Below are 19,841 nucleotides of genomic sequence, written 5' to 3'. Positions count from 1 at the left end.
TTCCGCAGGGCGGGCGCCACTACCGAGGAGGCCAGTTCACACAGTTCAAAGTTGGAGTTAACTGTTAGGAAAAACACGATCTCCGTAGACTTCGCCAGGCCGAATGAGCGCAGCAACTCATTCTTGGTGGTCTTACACCATGATCGGTTGCCGAGAATGAAAGTCCCTGCCTCCTCACAGCTGTCTAAGGCCCCTCCTCTCCAGGGCTTTCCCCGTGCAGCCAAACTCTCCTCCACTCTTTTCATGCCTCTTCTGGTTCTAGGAGACCAGCGGGGAGAAGAGCTTGTCGCAGCAGAAGCAGGAGACACCTGTGACCCTTCACCAGCCTGACCCATCTCTGCTTCTTGGCCTCTCTCCTCTCGTTCTTCAGCTTCTGCCTCTGATTCTGGATTTCTCTCTGCCACAGACTCTCCCCGCTCACTAAGCCCTGTTGCCCCTTCAGCTTCTGACACGTCCTCTTCCCAATCTTCTCCCTTTGACCACTCATCATCGTCCGCCACCAATCCCCTAGCTCTGATCCTTCTTCCCTGGGGGGGGGGGGTTCCCCAGCTGGCTCCTCCCCCCATTCCTCTGCGTCTGACATTTCCATGACATTTCCTTACTTCCTATTTAAAGTTTTACTGCTCTTCTCGCTTTGAAAGCTATTTCCCTAGGTTATGTTCGTCTGCAAAGTTTTGGGGGAGATTATGCGCAGTACCGTTTGTGCCTGTAAAAGTTTCGGAATGCCTATATTACGCAAATCCAATTGAAAAAACACGTAAACGTAATAGGCTGTATGATAACAATTGCAAAGTTATTTGCTAGAAACGACTTCTCAAAATTTACAAGTCCAACTTTATCATCTTCATTAGAAACTTAGAAGATTATTTCATGCCACTCTTCTAAGGAATATGTCAGACAGAAAAATACAACAGAAGATGAAGAAATTAGAAATGAATGTGTTACGGCGCTGACAAAATAGGATTTGTATTTTGTACATACAGTCATACCTCGGGTTACGTCTGCTTCGGGTTACGAAATTTCGGGTCACATACACCACAAACCCGGAAGTATTTTTTGCCGCATACGGGCTCTGCACATTCACAAAAGCATTCTGCGCAGTTCGCGCATGCGCAGAAGCACACTTTCGCACTTCTTCAGGTTACACACTTTTTGGGTTACGAACCGCACCCTGGAACGAATCAGGTACGTAACCCAAGGTACCACTGTACTGGACATGGTGGTCAACTGAATAAGCTACATTTTAATATATTATGTAGCCATGTTCAAATATATAAAAGGATGTCATATAGAAGAGGGTGAAAGGGTATTTTCTGCTGCTCCAGAGAAGTGGACACGGAGCAATGGATTCAAGCTACAAGAAAGAAGATTCCACCTAAACATTAGGAAGAACTTCCTGACAGTAAGAGCTGTTCGGAAGTGGAACTTGCTGCCAAGGAGTGTGGTGGAGTCTCCTTCTTTGGAGGTCTTTAAGCGGAGGCTTGACAGCCATCTGTCATGAATGCTTTGATGGTGTTTTCTGCTTGGCAGGGGGTTGGACTGGATGGCCCTTGTGGTCTCTTCCAACTCTATGATTCTATGATTCTATGTCACAATGTTGATTTTGACACTACGAGTAGCTGTATCTAATTTTTGAGAAGTAGTTTCTAGTAAATAACTTTGCAATTGTTATCATACAGCCTATTACGTCTACGTGTTTTTTCAATTGTGAAAATTTTGGAGCAGATACACGGCTTCATTTTCCAATCCGGGCATGTCCCATAGCTTCTGCTGAAATCCTGTAAGTCTCCATACCACAAATTGTATGGGGAGAGGGTGGGGGGGGAGTCAGGTAGGTCTCACTTTTGTTGTACAAGAGTTGCCCCTCCAGATGGCAATAATGCAATATAATATTGGGGAAGAGGTTTCACCTCACCCCCAGAGGCACACTCCATTGTCTCCTGAGACAGAAGGATGGCAAAGAATATCACAGAGCAGCTAATAAAGTGGAATGTTGATTGGACCATCTTATAAAAACCCACCGCTATAGTTGTGCCGATGGCATGTTGCAGAAGATGTTTGCAGAAACATCGGCAGCCTGTTAAACGTTACCACCTTAACTACCATGAAAGCTGCCCACCACACCTCCTCCCCAAGCCCGTTGCCGGGAGAGGTCCCTCTTACCATGCTCAGAGGAATCGATCTCATCACTTTGTACTGTTTCCTCGGTTCCAACTTGTATAGGTGCTGGTCTGTGATGAGGACGGCTCGGTCTGTGCTCTTGTTACAGCGGTTGATCTGCAAGGAGAGAACAACATCAGTAATGACACACTTGTTTAGTCGTTTAGTCGTGTCCAACTCTTCATGACCCCAAGGACCAGAGCACGCCAGGCACTCCTGTCTTCCACTGCCTGCCGCAGTTTAGTCAAACTCATGTTGGTGGCTTCGAGGACACTGTCCAACCATCTCGTCCTCTGTCGTCCCCTTCTCCTAGTGCACTCCATCTTTCCCAACATGAGGGTCTTTTCCAGGGAGTCCTCTCTTCTCATGAGGTGGCCAAAGTATTGGAGCCTCAGCTTCACGATCTGTCCTTCCAGTGAGCACTCAAGGCTGATTTCATTCAGAATGGATAGGTTTGATCTTCTTGCAGTCCATGGGACTCTCAAGAGTCTCCTCCAGCACCATAATTCAAAAGCATCAATTCTTCGGCGATCAGCCTTCTTCATGGTCCAGCTCTCACTTCCATACATCACTACTGGGAAAACCATAGCTTGAACCATACGGACCTTTGTCGGCAAAGTGATGTCTCTGCTTTATAAGGTGCTGTCTAGGTTTGTCATTGCTTTTCTCCCAAGAAACAGGCGTCTTTTAATTTCGTGACTGCTGTCACCATCTGCAGAGATCATGGAGCCCAAGAAAGTAAAATTTCTCACTGCCTCCATTTCTTCCCCTTCTATTTGCCAGAATGACACACTGGGCAAGCGATTTGGGTTATAATATACAGTTTTCTTCGTGGGAAAAGTTATGGAAAGAGGACCTGAAATTTGCAGCCTGCTGTTCATTGAAAGGAAATTATATGAAAGTGATGTACTGTTGCTATCTGACACCTAGTAAAATTGCGAAAACGTATAGAACCAGTTCAAATGTGTGCTGGAAATGTAAAAGGAAAGAGGGTATGTTTTGTCATAAGTGGTGGTCATGTGGGGTGGTAAAAGCTTTCTGGGAAATGATATATAAGTAGTTGAAAAAAATGTTTAAGGTCACTTTTCTTTAAAAAGCCAGACACTTTTTTTGTTAGGCATTATAGGTGTGGAGTTACCAAAAGAAAATAAAAGACTGTTTAGCGACAGCAGCAAAGATGCTTTTTGCCCAGAGATGGAAAGAAGAAGAAGTGTAGACCAGAGAAGAGTGACAGACCAAGCGGATGAAATGGCAAGACTGATGGGAAAGGTCAGAACTCAGGAAGACCAAGGATTTTTAAAAGACTGCCAGGCTGCCCAGGTAGAGCACTCACTGGCCATTATCAAGTATCCTGACAAACAGGATTTTTGTTGGAGATCGCCTCCTTCTGTGATGTATGTATGATGTGGGGTTTTTTTTGGAGGGGGGAGTGGTCTCTGACTACAGGGTGGACAATTTCAAAAGTCTCTATAAGAGCTTGCACACCCTTGTTAGGGGTTCGTCTCCACCCTCCCTGCGTGGGGCGGGAAGTGGGGGACCCTGTTGCAACAGTTTAATAAAGTTCAGGCTTACTAGCTGCTTTGCTTCTCGATATCCTCTGGTTGGCCTCTGTTATTTTCTCCTGTTATTTGCAGAGACATCACCTTGCCTACAAAGGTCCGTATAGTTCAAGCTATGGTTTTCCCAGTAGTGATGTATGGAAGTGAGAGCTGGACCATCAAGAAGGCTGATCGCCGAAGAATTGATGCTTTTGAATTATGGTGCTGGAGGAGACTCTTGAGAGTCCCGTGGACTGCAAGAAGACCAAACCTGTCACGGTGGCCGGAGTGGACTACTTCAGAGTAACGACGCCACGCAGCTCTGCATTTTATTCTTTTATTGGTGCTGCGTATTTACAGTGCTCAAGTCATTGCTATTTACACGGAGTGATGTGGTCAGTCGGTTTCAGAACCTCCTAATGGCTTTTGGCGCGTCTTTCTCCAACACAAAAGCTTTGGCAGACCCATCCTCTTGCCCCTCCTTTTCCTGCGTAATTCTGGAGTTGGGGGGATGGGTCTTCCCCCCTTGCTTGCCCCTTCCTGTCCCACCTGGGACCCTGGCTCCTCTACCTTGCCTGAGCCTCGGACACGACTTCCTGCTTCCCCACTGGAATCGGAACTCTCCCTGCTTTCCCCTTTGCTCGGGGACGGGCTTGAACTCAGGAGGGGAGGGACTTCGCGATATCCCCTGTCCCTCACATCCACCCCCCTCCCAAGCTCTCCTTCACCCCTCCCCAGGCCCCCCTCATGTGTCGGTGACGACTGGAAGCCTAAGAACTCAGTGCTCTCCGAGCCTGTTGGTGTGAATACCTCCCCCCAGTCCTGCGAGCCCCCCCCTTCCGCCTGGGCGGACGGGAATCCCAAAAAGTCCGTGGCGTCAGAGCTGGTGGGGGTAAAAACGTTCTGCCAATCTGCTCCTTCCTCTGACTGGGTGGATCTCGGTGACACCCATACCTCATCCTCTGGTTCCTCAAACTCCGCTTCCCAGCGCCATGGTGAGCTGCTCTCCCGTGCCTCCTCCTCCTCCCCCTCCCTTTCCATGTGCCAGGGCTTGGGTCTGTGGGGAAAGAGGGCGTGAAATTCTTCCACCAAGAATTCCTCCTGTATCTGAGTGGCTGGGACCCATTCATTCTGGGACGGTGGAGCATCCTCCCATGCCATGAGGTACTCCAGTCCCCCCACCCCCCACCTTGAATCCAGGATGGCCGTGGCCTCATTGAGTTGCTCCCTGCCTTCCCTCTCCCCCCCTCCCTCGGGGGTTTGTTCGCTGTCTCGGAGCCTGCTGCTTTCCCTGTACGGCGACAGCAGCGATCTATGAAACACTGGATGCACCCTCATGTCCTCTGGCAGTGCCAGCCTGTATGCCACCGGGTTTACCTGTTGCGTGACCGTGAAGGGGCCCAGCCTTTTGGGTGCCAGCTTTTTGCACCTCCCTCTGGTGGGAAGGCCCTCCGAGGACAACCACACCTTGTCCCCCACCCTGATGACCTCCCCTAGTCGCCTGTGGCGATCTGCCCCCTTTTTGTACGCTTCCTTGGCCCTCTCCAAGTGTTCTCTGAGCTGCTGGTGCACCGTCTCCAGTTCCTCTGCCCAATCCTCCGCCTGTGGGCCCTCCTCCTCCTCCTCCCCCTCCCTCTCTGGGAAAGATCTGAGGTCGCGCCCGTAATTGGCCTTAAAGGGCGACACCCCTGTGGAGACGTGCACTGCATTGTTGTAGGCAAATTCTGCTAGTGGCAGGCGATCCACCCAGTCCGTTTGCCTCTGGCTGACGTAACATCTCAGGTACTGCTGCAGAATGGCGTTGACCCTCTCCGCTTGTCCGTTGGTCTGCGGGTGTCTAGCCGTCGACAAGCTGACCTCCACCTGCAGGAGGTTCATGAGCCGCCGCCAGAACCTGGAAACAAATTGGCGGCCACGATCCGAAATAACCCTTAAAGGTAATCCATGCAGTCTGAAAACGTGATCAACAAACAGTTTGGCTGTCTCTTCTGCAGAGACTGCCCTGGCACACGGTATAAAGTGGCACATTTTGGACATGAGGTCCACCACCACCAACACTGCGGTCTTACCCCGGGAAGAAGGCAGATCTGTGATGAAGTCCATGGACAGCACTTCCCACGGCCTGTGTGGCGTGGCTAAGGGCTCCAGCAACCCTGGTGGCGCTGCTCTGACCACCTTTGCCCGCTGGCAGGTGTCACAGCCCCGTACATAGTCTCGAACATCTTCCCTCACCCCTGGCCACCAGAAGTGTCTCATGACTAGGTGAGTGGTCTTGTCCCTTCCAAAATGCCCCGCCGTTGGGTTGTCGTGCATCTGTTTGAGGACCGTACGTCTGAGCTGGGTGGTGGGCAGGTACAGTGCCCCCTTGTAGAAAAGCAGCCCTCTGCGTTCTGCAAAGTCTTTTGCCTGCTCCCTCCCCCCTCTCAGTTCTCTGAAGATGCGGTTGGCAAAGTCATCCGCTGCCGTCAGTGCTGTGAGTTCTGCCTCGCTCACCACTGCTGCTCCGCAGGACCATGCCGACGGGGGGAAAATGTGCCTTGGGGCTGGTGGCTCCTCCTCCTCCATGTACTCTGGCTTGCGGGAGAGGGCATCCGCCCTGACGTTCTGCTCTCCCGGGATGTAGTGTATGGAGAAGTTGAAGTTCGAGAAGAACTCTGCCCACCGTATCTGCCGCTGGTTGAGCACCCTGGCAGTTCTCCAGAACTCCAGGTTCTTGTGGTCTGTGCACACCTGGATGGGGTGCTTGGCGCCCACCAGGAAGTGTCTCCAATGTTTGAACGCAGCGTGGATCGCAAGAAGTTCTTTGTCAAACACGGTGTAGTTGCGCTCGGGCTGTGTCAACTTCCTGGAGAAGAAGGCACAGGGTCTCCACTCCCTGTTGGCGTCCAGTTGCAACAAAATGGCGCCCACAGCTTTCTCAGAAGCATCTGTCTCAATGCGTAGGGGCGCGTCCTGGACCACGTGGAACAGGTTCTGGTCCGAGGCGAACACCCTCTTGAGGCTTTCGAACGCTGCTTGCGCCTCTGGTGTCCACCTGAACTTCTGCTTGCCTCTCAGGCAGTCAGTGATGGGAGCCGTAACGCGAGAGAAGTTCTTGATGAACTTCCTGTAGAAGTTGGCGAAGCCTAGTAGGCGTTGGGCATCTTTGCGCGTCCTGGGGCTGTGCCAGTCCAGGATGGCCTGCACCTTGTCCTTGTCCATCGCCAGCCCCTTGTCTGACAGCTTGTAGCCCAGGAAGTCCACCTCCTTGGTGTGAAACTTGCACTTCTCCAGCTTCACATACAGGTGGTTCTCCTTCAGGCGCTGCAACACTTCCCTGACATCTTTCACATGCTGCACTGGGTCATTGGAATAGATAAGGATGTCATCCAGAAAGACCAGGCAGTTCTTGAAGAGGAGGGACCCCAGGACGTGGTGCATGAAGGCCTGGAAGCAGGCTGAGCCCCCTTGCAACCCGAAGGGCATCACCAGATATTCAAAAGAGCCCAGAGGCGTGAACATCGTGGTCTTCCATTCATCGCCTTCCCGGATCCTGATCAAGTTGTACGCCCCCCTCAGGTCTAGCTTGGTGAAAATCTTGCCCCTGCGTGCTGCTGTCAGGAGATCATCCACTCTGGGCATGGGGAAAGCCACTGGCTCTGTCACCGAATTCAGCCGTCTAAAATCCACCACCAGGCGGCGCTGTTGCGTGTCTTTCTTGTCCACCCAGAAGACCGGGCTGCCCCCTGCTGCCTTGCTTTCTCTGATGAACCCCCGCTTGAGGTTCTTGTCGATGAAAGCGCGCAGATCCTCCAGTTCCTGGTCTGACATGGCGTACAGCTTGGCTGGGGGTATAGTTGCCCCTGGCACCAGGTTGATCTGGCAGTCAAAAGGCCTGTGTGGGGGTAGGTGGTCGGACTCCGCTTCGCTGAAGACCTCCTGCAGGTCCCAGTACGGCTTGGGTATCGCCTCACCCCCTTTGACGTGCATGGTGGCCACCGTGGCTATCGGAGGCCCCTCCCCTGGTTGGTGCTGCATGCAATGTTCCAGGCAAAAGTCCGATCCAAAAGTGATGCATCTCTGGTGCCAACTGATGGAGGGGTCGTGGCGCGCCAGCCAGCTCATGCCCAAGACGATGGGGGGGTCTGAGATGGTGGTGACGTTGAATGCCAGTGTCTCTGAGTGCCTTCCCACCGTCATTCTCATGGGGGGGGTTTGATGAGTGATGGCCCCCCCCAGCAGCTCTCTGCCGTCAATGGTTGCCACATGAAGGGGGAAATCCAGCTGCAGAAGCTGGATCTGGTGCTCTTCTGCAAAGTTTCTCGAGAAGAAGTTCGCTGAGGCACCACTGTCAATTAAGGCAAGGACCGTCAGGGGATAGCCATTTGGGAGCGTTAGCGTGACTTCTAGAACCACTCCTGCTCTGGGAGGGGTGGGCTGGCTCTGCTCCTCTCTGTGCGGGTGGGTGGGCTGGGGCTGTTGTCTGCTGACTGTGCCTGGCTGCTGCCCCTTGTCTCCTGCAGCCAGGCTTTCCCGTTTCCCTGCTGTGGTGCTGCGTCAGTGGGGGAGGGCACCACCGTTCCCGCCCTGCCTTGCCACTCCCTGCGATGTGGGCAGTCTCTGACGAGATGCTGGGGGGAGTTGCAGAGAAAGCAATTCCCGCCCTTTCCCTCCTTGCGTCTTGGCGCCGCTGGGGTTTGAAAAGCCCGCGCGCGCGCGCTATCAATCTGCATGGGTTCCTGGTCCTGGCTGGCCCCAGGCGTGGCTTGAAAGGGTTGTTGGGGGAGTGGTTTCTCCTGCGACCGTGGGAACCAAGCCCGCTTTGCGCGCGTTGCTTGTTTGTCGCTCCACCGGGATTCCTGTCTCACCCCCACCGCCAGAGCCGCTTTGCTCAGCTGATCCATATCACTGGGCTTTGGACCTCTCGAGAGCTCATCCTTCACCTCCTCATGCAACCCCAAGTAGAACGCCGCTTGCATTGGGGGGGACCCCAGTTCCCACCCCAATCTGTGCACCAGCATGGTGAATTTCGCCCAATACGCGCGAACTGTCATATTTCCTTGGCGTAAATTATGAAGTTCCTCCTTAGTCTGGTCCATATGACTATCGGACGAATACATCGTTTTCAAACCTTCTAGAAATAGTTTGACATTCTTCATGCAAGGATTCCTTGTTGCAATTAACGGTCTTAGCCACTCCCTGGCTGCCCCGGTAAGGTGCTCCACAATAAACGCTACTCTGTGCTCATCATCAGGGAACTCATCGTGGTGCAGCTCAAGAGCATACACAATCTCAGTCTCAAAGCCTTGAAATTCCTTCGGGTCTCCATTGAACTTGCTAACTAGGGTCCCAGCTCTCCTTCCTGGCAGCACTTGGACTTGGGGTGCCCCTCCCGCCTTGTTTTTCTCTGCATCCAGCTTGTTTTGGAGGTCTACCGCCACCGCCCTTAATTGCTGCTCTTTTTCCTGAAGCTCTCTCACCTGTTCCGCAAGTTGTAGCCGGTCGTCCTGGACCTTCTTAGTCTCCTCTTTAGCTGCCTTCAATTCTCCCTGCGCCTGCAGCGACAGCTGCTGCAGTTCTAGCTGGGCTTGCTCCGCGATCTGCCGCCACTTCTCCGCCTCTGACACGCTCATCCCGGCAACTCCAAAGTAGCCCAAAAAAAGATTAGGAGGTTGCTGTCACGGTGGCCGGAGTGGACTACTTCAGAGTAACGACGCCACGCAGCTCTGCATTTTATTCTTTTATTGGTGCTGCGTATTTACAGTGCTCAAGTCATTGCTATTTACACGGAGTGATGTGGTCAGTCGGTTTCAGAACCTCCTAATGGCTTTTGGCGCGTCTTTCTCCAACACAAAAGCTTTGGCAGACCCATCCTCTTGCCCCTCCTTTTCCTGCGTAATTCTGGAGTTGGGGGGATGGGTCTTCCCCCCTTGCTTGCCCCTTCCTGTCCCACCTGGGACCCTGGCTCCTCTACCTTGCCTGAGCCTCGGACACGACTTCCTGCTTCCCCACTGGAATCGGAACTCTCCCTGCTTTCCCCTTTGCTCGGGGACGGGCTTGAACTCAGGAGGGGAGGGACTTCGCGATATCCCCTGTCCCTCACAAAACCTATCCATTCTGAAGGAAATCAGCCTTGAGTGCTCACTGGAAGGACAGATCCTGAAGCTGAGGCTCCAATACTTTGGCCACCTCCTGAGAAGAGAAGACTCCCGGGAAAAGACCCTGATGTTGGGAAAGATGGAGGGCACAAGGAGAAGGGGACGACAGAGGACGAGATGTTTGGACAGTGTTCTCGAAGCTACCAACATGAGTTTGACCAAACTGCGGGAGGCAGTCGAAGACAGGAGTGCCTGGCGTGCTCTGGTCCATGGGGTCACGAAGAGTCAGACACGACTAAACAACAACAACAACATTTTCTCCTACTGATAGGTAACCCACTTAAGGACCCTATACGGGCTCTTGGGAAAGGAGCAGTTTTTTTCTACATCGATAGCACCAAAAGCAAGCATATGAAGAGCCATGCAGGTGGATGAAGCCAAAGGGGGCCCAGCATCTCATTCTCACAGTGGCAAACTAGATGCCTGTGGGAAGCCAGAGAAGCAGGATACGAGCAGAGCAACCCTCTCCCCACCTCCCAGTGTGCTGCAATTTGCAGTTTCTAAGGCTCCCCTCTAGGTTTATAATTGTCCAGAAGCCCCTTAAAAAGGTAAAGGTAAAGGGACCCCTGACCGCTAGGTCCAGTCGTGGACGACTCTGGGGTTGCAGCGCTCATCTCGCTTTACTGGCCAAGGGAGCCAGTGTTTGTCCACAGACAGTTTTTCCGGGTCATGTGGCCAGCATGACTAAGCCGCTTCTGGCGAACCAGAGCAGTGCACAGAAATGCCGTTTACCTTCCCGCCGGAACGGTACCTATTTATCTACTTGCACTTTGACGTGCTTTTGAACTGCTAGGTGGGCAGGAGCTGGGACCGAGCAACGGGAGCTCACCCCACTGCGGGGATTCGAACCGCCGACCTTCTGATCGGCAAGCCCCAGAGGCTCAGGAGTTTAGATCACAGCACCAATTAAGTTTGTTCTGGGTATAAGCTTTCGTGTGCATGCACACTTCTTCAGATACACGAGAGCTTATACCCATAAGAACTTAGTTGGTCTCTAAGGTGCTACTGAACAATAAAAAATATATACAGTGGTACCTCTACTTACAAATTTAATGCGTTCCGAACACACATTCGTAAGTAAAAAAAAATTGTAAGTCGAATCCCATAGGAATGCATTGGGAGAAAAAATTCGTAAGTTGAAGCAACCCTATGTAAAAATTCGTAAGTAGAAAAAATCCTATCTAAACTGCATCCAAGATGGCGGACGGAGCTCCATTCGTAAGTAGAAACATTCATAAGTAGTTATTCGTAAGTAGAGGTACCACTGTATGTTTCAACTGCGTCAGACCAACACAGATACCTACCTGAATCTAGAATCTAGGTTTATAGTTCCCGAGGCTCCTCTCCAAGATCCCAGTTCCCACCCCCCCACCCACCCCCCCGGGAGAGGAAATTGCTCTCAACCCAATTTAGCTCAGCGGTGCATTTGATGCTCTGCGTTGAGTCAGGAGGGAGCAATGTAGTAGCCTCTGCTTCTGCTGGCTGCTCACCTTGCGGACGTGGCACGAGAACAGCACCGAACGGAAGTGCACCTTCTCCTTCAGGGCTGACACCCGTTTGGCAAACTGGTCGGCCATTGCAGGGTTTTCCACTACCTGGAAGAGTTAAAAGAGAGATTGTGAGCTGGGTGGCCTGAGAAGGACAGCAGGACAGAGAAGGGCACAAATTACAGTGGCGCCTCGCAAGATGAATTTAATTCGTTCCGCAAGTCCATTTGTTTTGCGAAAAATCCGTCTTGTGAATCGCGGTTTCCCATAGGAATGCATTGAAATTTCTTTTTTGGCCCGCGATTTGCAAGATGAATTTTTTGCAAAACAAATTCGTCTTGCGAGTCACCATCAGATCTCAAGAGGCATTCGTCTTGCGAAAAATTCGTCTTGCAGGGCATTCGTCTTGCGAGGTACCACTGTATTGTTTATTACTGGCAATTGATATTTTCCCATTTGGAGGGTGGGGAAATAATAATTATGAACCAAGAAAATTGAGGGGTCCCTTCAAGGGGTTCAGCTTCTTAAGGAAGACTGGACCTTCGGAGAGAGTGTACCTTTTAAGGCTCAAACCGGTCGGGAAATGAACAGAGACCAGACCAGCGTAAACAAAAGCAAAGCGGCTATAAGCCTGATCTTTATTAACAGTTGCAACAGGGTGCCCACTGCTACATGCAGGAGGTAGGAGGGACCCAGGACAAAGGTGTAAAGGTAAAGGGACCCCTAACTAATTAGGGCCAGTCATGACCGACTCTGGGGTTGCGGTGCTCATCTCGCATTATTGGCCGAGGGAGCCAGCGTACAGCTTCCAGGTCATGTGGCCAGCATGACAAAGCCGCTTCAGGCGAACCAGAGCAGCAAACGGAAACACTGTTTACCTTCCTGCCAGAGCGGTACCTATTTATCTGCTTGCACTTTGACGTGACTAAACGACTAAACAACAACAACAACTACAACATGCTTATGTTACTGTTATTTATTGTCTGTAAGCCGCTTTGGGATTCATTTGAATTGAAGGCAGCATATAAACACAATCAATCAAACCCATAGCTGCCAAGTCTCCCGTATTCCCCGGGAAACCCCCGTTTTCCCAGCTGTTCCCAGCCAAAAAAATGGATTTTTTTGTTTTTTCCTGGTTTATTCTGGCGCAGTGGCCATTTTGGAACTGGGCGGAGCATGCTCAGAAGCGACTTTTGATGCTGCTCTGCCCAGTTCCAAAATGGCTGCAGCCCGACTTCTGGTGCGGTGGCCATTTTGGAACTGGGCTAAGCAGCATCAAGTCACTTCTGAGCATGCTCCGCCCAGTTCCAAAATGGCGGCAGCGCTACTTCCGGTCTGGTACTTCCAGCCCGATCCCTTATTTTTCAAGAAGGAACTTGGCAGGTATGATCAAACCCCTGCATATAGGAAAACAGCCCTGGGAAAACGGCACAGGCATTTTAAAGCAAACAAGCAAAGCAGAAAGAAGTTCAGGATTGCTGTCTCCCCGATACGTTGACAGCTGCCTACATGGAAGGGTGCTTTTCTCATTTTCACTTCAACCCTGGGGAACGTTCAAATATACACAGCCTCCCACCGCAGTCTGCCATGGTACAGTCCGAAACCGTATGCGACCTCTGCCTGCCAGCCCACAAGCAGACCAGCAGCCGCCCTGTATAGGGAAGTTTTTACTGTGCGATGTCTTACTGCGGTTTTTATAATTTGTTGGAAGCCGCCCAGAGTGGCTGGGGCAACCCGGTCAGATGGGTAGCATCTAAATCAGGCATCCCCAAACTTCGGCCCTCCAGATGTTTTGGACTACAATTCCCATCTTCCCCGACCACTGGTCCTGTTAGCTAGGGATCATGGGAGTTGTGGGCCAAAACATCTGGAGGGCCGCAGTTTGGGGATGCCTGATCTAAATAAATATATTACCATTATTCTCGTGGCACAAGGCCTTCCTTTCAACCTACCAACCCCGCCTTTTGGGACAATGCTGTTTTCGACAACGGCACCTGAGGATGGCTGAATTCTAATTTATTACACACACACAGCCCACCCTGCTGCTCTGTCTCTTGATGCTGAACCGAGGTAGCAATTCTCCCTCTGTAAGAAACTGGGCGTTTGCCTGTGTGCGTGGAGGCTGATCTATTAACACAGTACGATTCCATAGCTAGCAAGCGCCGGAAACGTCTGCAGGGGCAGCCACCCACACAGCCTCTTGCTCCCGACTTAGAGGATTTGGGGGAGACGTCGCCATGGAGACAGCGCATGAGAAAAGTTCCTCCTCATACGGAGCTTTCTCCTCGCCGCATCTTCAAGCTCCCTGAACAGATGCACCTGTCTTCCTTCAGTGTGGTTTTCGGCACCCTCCCCAAATCACCCCACCCAGAGCCACCAGGCAGCAGAACTCAGCTGTGGGTGAAAACTCATCTGCTCGGCCTGGTGTGTGGGCTTGGGCTGACTCAGCAGGCCTGGGATGACTCAGGAATCCCGTTCCAAGGAACAAACAAAGGCAGGTGACACCGCCACCAAGGCAGGGGGTGGGTGGCACATGGGCAGCTAGAGTCTTCTACGCCAGCCAGCTTTGGGCTTGGGAATACAGCTGCATCTCGTGGAAAGAGAGTCCTCCTGCCGGCTGAAGATTTGGCTGGCAATTCCTCATCGGTTCCTGCATTTCAGTTTTCCTCCTCTCTGAGGACAGATGGATCGATCCATGTTAGGCGAACATGTGTTCATTCGCTCCTAAGTCCATGCAGCTTCCATAGTATTCCGAGAGAGGGTTTTTAAATCATAGAATCGTAGAGTTGGAAGAGACCACAAGGGCCATCCAGTCCAACCCCCTGCCGAGCAGGAAACACCATCAAAGCATTCTTGACATATGTCTGCCAAGCCTCTGCTTAAAGACCTCCAAAGAAGGAGACTCCACCACACTCCTTGGCAGCAAATTCCACTGCCGAACAGCTCTTACTGTCAGGAAGTTCTTCCTAATGTTTAGGTGGAATCTTCTTTCTTGTAGTTTGAATCCATTGTTCCGTGTCCGCTTCTCTGGAGCAGCAGAAAACAACCTTTCACCCTCCTCTCTATGACATCCTTTCATATATTTGAACATGGCTATCATATCACCCGTTAACCTTCTCTTCTCCAGGCTAAACATACCCAGCTCCCTAAGCCGTTCCTCATAAGGCATCATTTCCAGGCCTTTGACCATTTTGGTTGCCCTCTTCTGGACACGTTCCAGCTTGTCAGTATCCTTCTTGAACTGTGGTGCCCAGAACTGGACACAGTACTCCAGGTGAGGTCTGACCAGAGAATTTAAATTTTGTTTTAAAAAAGAACCGTACAAAAATTTGCATTCTATCACCCAAAAAACGTATTGCAGCGGTACCTTGGTTCTCAAACGTCTCCGTTGATGAATGTTTCGGAACCCAAATGCCAAAAACCCAGAAGTAAACGCTTCCGTTTTCGAACGCGCCCGGGAAGTCGAACGGCTTCCGTTACGTGTTTTTCAATTTTCTCAATTGGACGGGCAGGGAGATCAGGGTCTGGCTGACCGCGCCTGCGCCCGGCCACAGAGGAGGAAAGGGGACACGTCGGTGTCACAATACAACTCAACCCCACTTGGTTCCACTACACAGGCAGCATCGAGTTCAGCCGGCATTTTGTAACCCCCCCTTGTGATGTCACCCCCTTCCTACGCCCCTGCTACCGACTGGGCTGTGGGTGGAATTTCAACTGCATAACGGCAAAATTCAGGCTGCAGAATTAGTGGTCAAGAAACCCACTACAGATTTGCAAAAATAATATTTTTGTGAGGAGCACACACACCCCTGGGGTCACCTGGTCGTTCCCCTGCAATGCAGGAATCAAATCACAGCTGGGTGATGTTATGTAACTTCCCCGCAAACAAATCAGACCAAATCCCCGAAAAAACCGTGCAAACAGGTCAGGATGAAACCCTAGCGAATGGGAAGTGACCCGGGGTAGCCATTACCTGAGCTTCATGCACAAATTGCTATTCAGAGGTGGGGGTCCTCATTTGATACGGCTAACGGCCACCCGCCTCTCTAGTCAAGATGAATCCACGCGAGCGTTTTGAGAAAATAATAGCTGCGAACTTCACTCTCTCTCCCCCCCCACAAGCTTAAGAAGCTCCGAAAACAATTTTTGATTCTCAGCAAACAAACACGCCGACGTTCCCTCCTCTCCCCCATCAGGATTTTGAGGAAGGCGGATGAAAGACACGCAGGGAAGTTGTGAAATGTGGCTCCTTTAGGGTTCCAGCAATTTAGGCAGACGGCTGCTGGGTTTTTTTTATAGCCTGCTTTGGATTGCTTTGATAAATGTTTCATGGCAGAGTCTCTCTCTCTCTCTCTCTCTCTCTCTCTCTCTCTCTCTCTGTTCTGTTGTTTACTGCCTTGCGCCGACCGTGGGATATAAATAAACAATTTCCCCGCATTCACCCTCTTTGCACATTTGAGGGTGTCTTTTTTTGTTTGTTTACAGATTCCCTAGTCTCACCTTCCCTCCCTTCGCCTTCATCTTTTCAAAACTAAAAAAAAGCCCATCCGTTAGAGCGGTGGCTCTCAAAGTGGGCAGTGGGATTACCTTGGCCGGGGGGGGGGGGGAGCCAATAAAAGGCAAAGGGGGGCACCAGGGGGGGGGTATATACTGGAGTTATAAATGACCCTCTCAGGCTTTGAAAAGTCTGGTATGCCTGGATCAAGTTTGTCAGCTTTGTTGAATGAATTAAACTGAATCGTTCTAATTGGATATTGAATAAACGTGCAATTAACTGTTTTGAATTTCCTTGTGTCATTATCTTCCTTAGTGGGTCGCCCAAACCGTGTCCAGAAAGTAGTTTTAGGGGATGAGTGTTCAGACCCCTGGGCTCTCACTTTTGGGGTGCCTCAGAGTACCGTCCTCTCCCCCATGCTTTTCAACATCGATATGAAGCCGCTGGGAGAGATCATCAGGGGGTTTGGGCTGGGTGTCCATCAGTATGCGGATGATACCCAGCTCTACCTCTCTTTTAAATCAGAACCAGTGAAGGCGGTGAAGGTCCTGTGTGAGTGTCTGGAGGCGGTTGGAGGATGGATGGCAGCTAAAAGATTGAGGCTGAATCCTGACAAGACAGAAGTACTGGTTTTGGGGGACAGGGGGCAGGTGGGTGTGGGGGATTCTCTGGTCCTGAATGGGGTAACTGTGCCCCTGAAGGACCAGGAGCACAGTCTAAGAGTCATTTTGGACTCACAGCTGTCCATGGAGGCGCAGGTCAATTCTGTGTCCAGGGCAGCTGTCCACCAGCTCTATCTGGTACGCAGGCTGAGACCCTACCTGCCCGCAGACTGTCATGCCAGAGTGGTGCATGCTCTGGTTATCTCCCACTTGGACTACTGCAATGTGCTCTACGTGGGGCTACCTTTGAAGGTCACCCAGAAACTACAATTAATCCAGAATGCGGCAGCTAGACTAGTGACTGGGATTGGCCACTGGGATCATATAACTCCGGTCCTGAGAGATCTGCATTGGCTCCCAGTACGTTTCCGAGCACAATTCAAAGTGTTGGTGCTGACCTTTAAAGCCCTAAATGGCCTCTGTCTGTATACCTAAAGGAGCGTCTCCACCCCCATCGTTCAGCCCAGACACTGAGGTCCAGCTCTGAGGGCCTTCTGGCAATTCCCTCATTGCGAGAAGTGAGGTTATAGGGAACCAGACAGAGGGGCTTTTTGGTGGTGGCACCCGCCCTGTGGAACGTCCTCCCACCAGATGTCAAGGAAATAAGCAGCTATCCTATTTTTAAAAGACATCCGAAGGCAGCCCTGTTTAGGGAATTTTTAAATATTTAATGCTGTATTGTTTTTAACACTCGATTGGGAGCCGCCCAGAGTGGCTGGGGAAACTCAGCCAGATGGGCGGGGTATAAATAATAAAAATTATTATTATTATTATTATTATTATTATTATTATTATTATTATTCATAGAAGAATCATCCAATTGTAGAACTGAAAGGGACCACAAGCATCATCTGGTTCAACTCCTTGCAATGCTGGAACTTCACCCAACGTGGGACTCGAACTCGTGGCCCTAAGATAAAAAGTCTCATGCCCTACCAACTGAGCTATCTGAATAACGCTTTTTATAGGGTAGGGTAAGGGGCATCGGGAATGAGTTTATGGATCCGAAAAATTTGGGAACCCCATATCTAGAGCTTCCCTCCCTCAGCTGATTCTTGCTAACTTTCCCTGTTCCAAGCACAATGCTAGAGAAAACAACAGCAGGTAGAGATTGCAGCCAAATACTGGCCCTACACCATGTTGTTAAAGCAGTATGATGCCAGTTTAAGCAGCCTTGGCTTCCCCCCACCAACACCAAAGAATGCTGGGAACTGTAGTTTGTTAAAAGGGTGCTGCTCGTTGTGAGGAGACTACAATTCGCAGAGTCCTGTGAGAGGAGGGATTTGCTTGGGAGACCACTCTGGGAATTGTAGCTTTGTGAGTGAAACAGGGGTCTCTCGGCAACTCTTAGGAAGAGTAAGGAGAGGTTGGATGGCGATCTGTCAGGGATTCTTGAGCAATGATTCCTGCATTGCAGGGGGTTGAACTAGATGGCCCCTGGCGGTCCCTTCCAAGTCTATGATTCTGTTATTCTCCCAAGGCTAGTAAAATGCTGAATCATAAGGTTCTTCTGAATTTGGGAGGAGGGGGCGTTGATTCAGGTGGGGCAGGGGTTGTAGAGGAGAAGGGAAGAGAGGTGGAATCGCGGGGGTGTGGAGTGGGGGGGAAATGGACTAGCGGAGGAAGAGGAGGAGGAGGTGGAGGTTGGGCTTTTTCAAAAGCTCTGCAGTTACTATGGAAACGGCAAGGCAGCCTTCTAAAAGTGTAAAGGGGGGGAAGTGGGAGAGGTTTGTTTCGTTTGGCCCCCAACTCACGAGCAGGATAGCAGTCCTGCAGGCCTTCCAGAACCATCGACTGAAGTCTGGTTCCCCCTTCTTTTGGTTTTTATCGCCATATTTTACCATAAAGGGTTAACTTCGCCTCCTCTGTGTGATTTCCTGCAGGCTCGCTTCTGACACCAGCTGCTGCTTGCGAGACGCAGCAGGGAGGAGAGTGGGGATAATAATAATAATAATAATAATAATAATAATAATAATAATAATAATAATATATTATTTATACCCCGCCCATCTGGCTGGGTTTCCCCAGCCACACTGGGCGGCTTCCAACAAAATATTAAAATACATTGGTCCATTAAACATTAAAAGCTTCCCTAAACAGGGCTGCCTTCAGATGTCTTCTAAAAGTCTGGCAGATGTTTTTCTTTTTGACATCTGATGGGAGGGGCGTTCCACAGGGCGGGTGCCACTACCGAGAAGGCCCTCTGCCTGGTTTCCTGTAATTTGGCTTCTCGCAGCGGGGGAACCACCAGAAGGCCCTCGGCACTGGACCTCAGTGTCCGGGCAGAACGATGGGGGTGGAGACGCTCCTTCAGGTATACAGGACCGAGGCCAAAAGCAGAATCCTTTCACCCTGCCTGATCATTGGGCCCTGGCCCTGCCTGTCATTGGCTCCGGCTCCGCCTACAGTTGGGCTCTCTGCCTTCTCTCTCTGCCATTCCCAAGGGCCACCAGCCACCAACTGCGCAGGAGGATGCAGAAACGGCAGGGCACCAACTTCTCGCCTTCACTTCCGGAAACACTTACCGACACCAAGTAGTTCCTCCCCCAGCTCCTGGAGCAGCCCCAGTCCTTCCGCAGGCCTTGCAGGACGTCCAGGGCCGCCACTTTGGCCTTGATCTGGTCCATGTCGGATGGAGGGATGTTCTTCACGATCTGTCTGGCTCGCCACCTGGAGAAAGAGATCCCGGGAGAAGCTCAGGGAGAGATTCCGACTGAATAACTTTCTGACAGCGAGAGCCGATCGACAGTGGAACGGTCTCCCTCGGGAGGTGGGGGACTCTCCTTCCTTGGAGGTTTTTAAGCAGAGGTGGGATGGCCATCTGCCAAGGATGCTTTGGCTGAGATTGCTGCATTGCAGGGGGTTGGACTGGATGATCCTTGGGTCCCTTCCAACTCTACAATTCTATGAGAGAGAGCGGGGGGGATCTACACATTTGGTTTTTAAAGGTAAAAAAGAGTAAAAGTTCTGATAACTACAGTATACAGTCAACCCTTGGTTTCCGAACGGCTTAGTTGACAAACAAATTGGCTCCCGAATGCCAAAAACCCAGAAGTAACTGTTCCGGTTTGAAAACTGTTCCGGTTTTTTGGAAGCCGAACGTCTGTCATGCCATCCACGGCTTCCGGTTGAGTGCAGGAAACTCCTGCAGCCTATCGGAAGCCGTGCCTTGGTTTTCGGACGGTTCCAGGATTCAAACGGACTTCCAGAACGGATTAAGTTTGAGAACCAAGGTTCCACTGTATAGCCACATGACATTCTTTTTCAACGTTAAAAATACATTATTAAAATGTGGTGCCAGAGGGCGGTCAAGAGCTCCCCCCCAAAAAAACCAGGTAGATCATACGGCAAAGGAATCGAAA

The 19,841-nt window shown here is 51.1% G+C and overlaps 1 protein-coding gene across 1 annotated transcript in view; it reads right to left on the bottom strand.

The window, feature by feature from the left end:
- MYO1G (myosin IG) overlaps nucleotides 1-19,841 on the bottom strand; it is an 89,079-nt gene that overhangs the window by 30,117 nt on the left and 39,121 nt on the right. The window contains exons 18-20 of the mRNA XM_060281037.1: nucleotides 19,005-19,149; nucleotides 11,326-11,430; nucleotides 2,164-2,277 (exon numbers count right to left, since the gene is read on the bottom strand). Coding sequence (XP_060137020.1) covers nucleotides 2,164-2,277; nucleotides 11,326-11,430; nucleotides 19,005-19,149 — 364 coding nt within the window. The remainder of the gene's footprint in view (nucleotides 1-2,163; nucleotides 2,278-11,325; nucleotides 11,431-19,004; nucleotides 19,150-19,841) is intronic.

Source organism: Zootoca vivipara, chromosome 12, assembly GCF_963506605.1.
Source record: "Zootoca vivipara chromosome 12, rZooViv1.1, whole genome shotgun sequence".
NCBI classification, from domain to species: Eukaryota; Metazoa; Chordata; class Lepidosauria; order Squamata; family Lacertidae; genus Zootoca; species Zootoca vivipara.
Note: the sequence above shows the minus strand (reverse complement) of the source record. Positions and strands in the feature narration are given on the sequence as shown.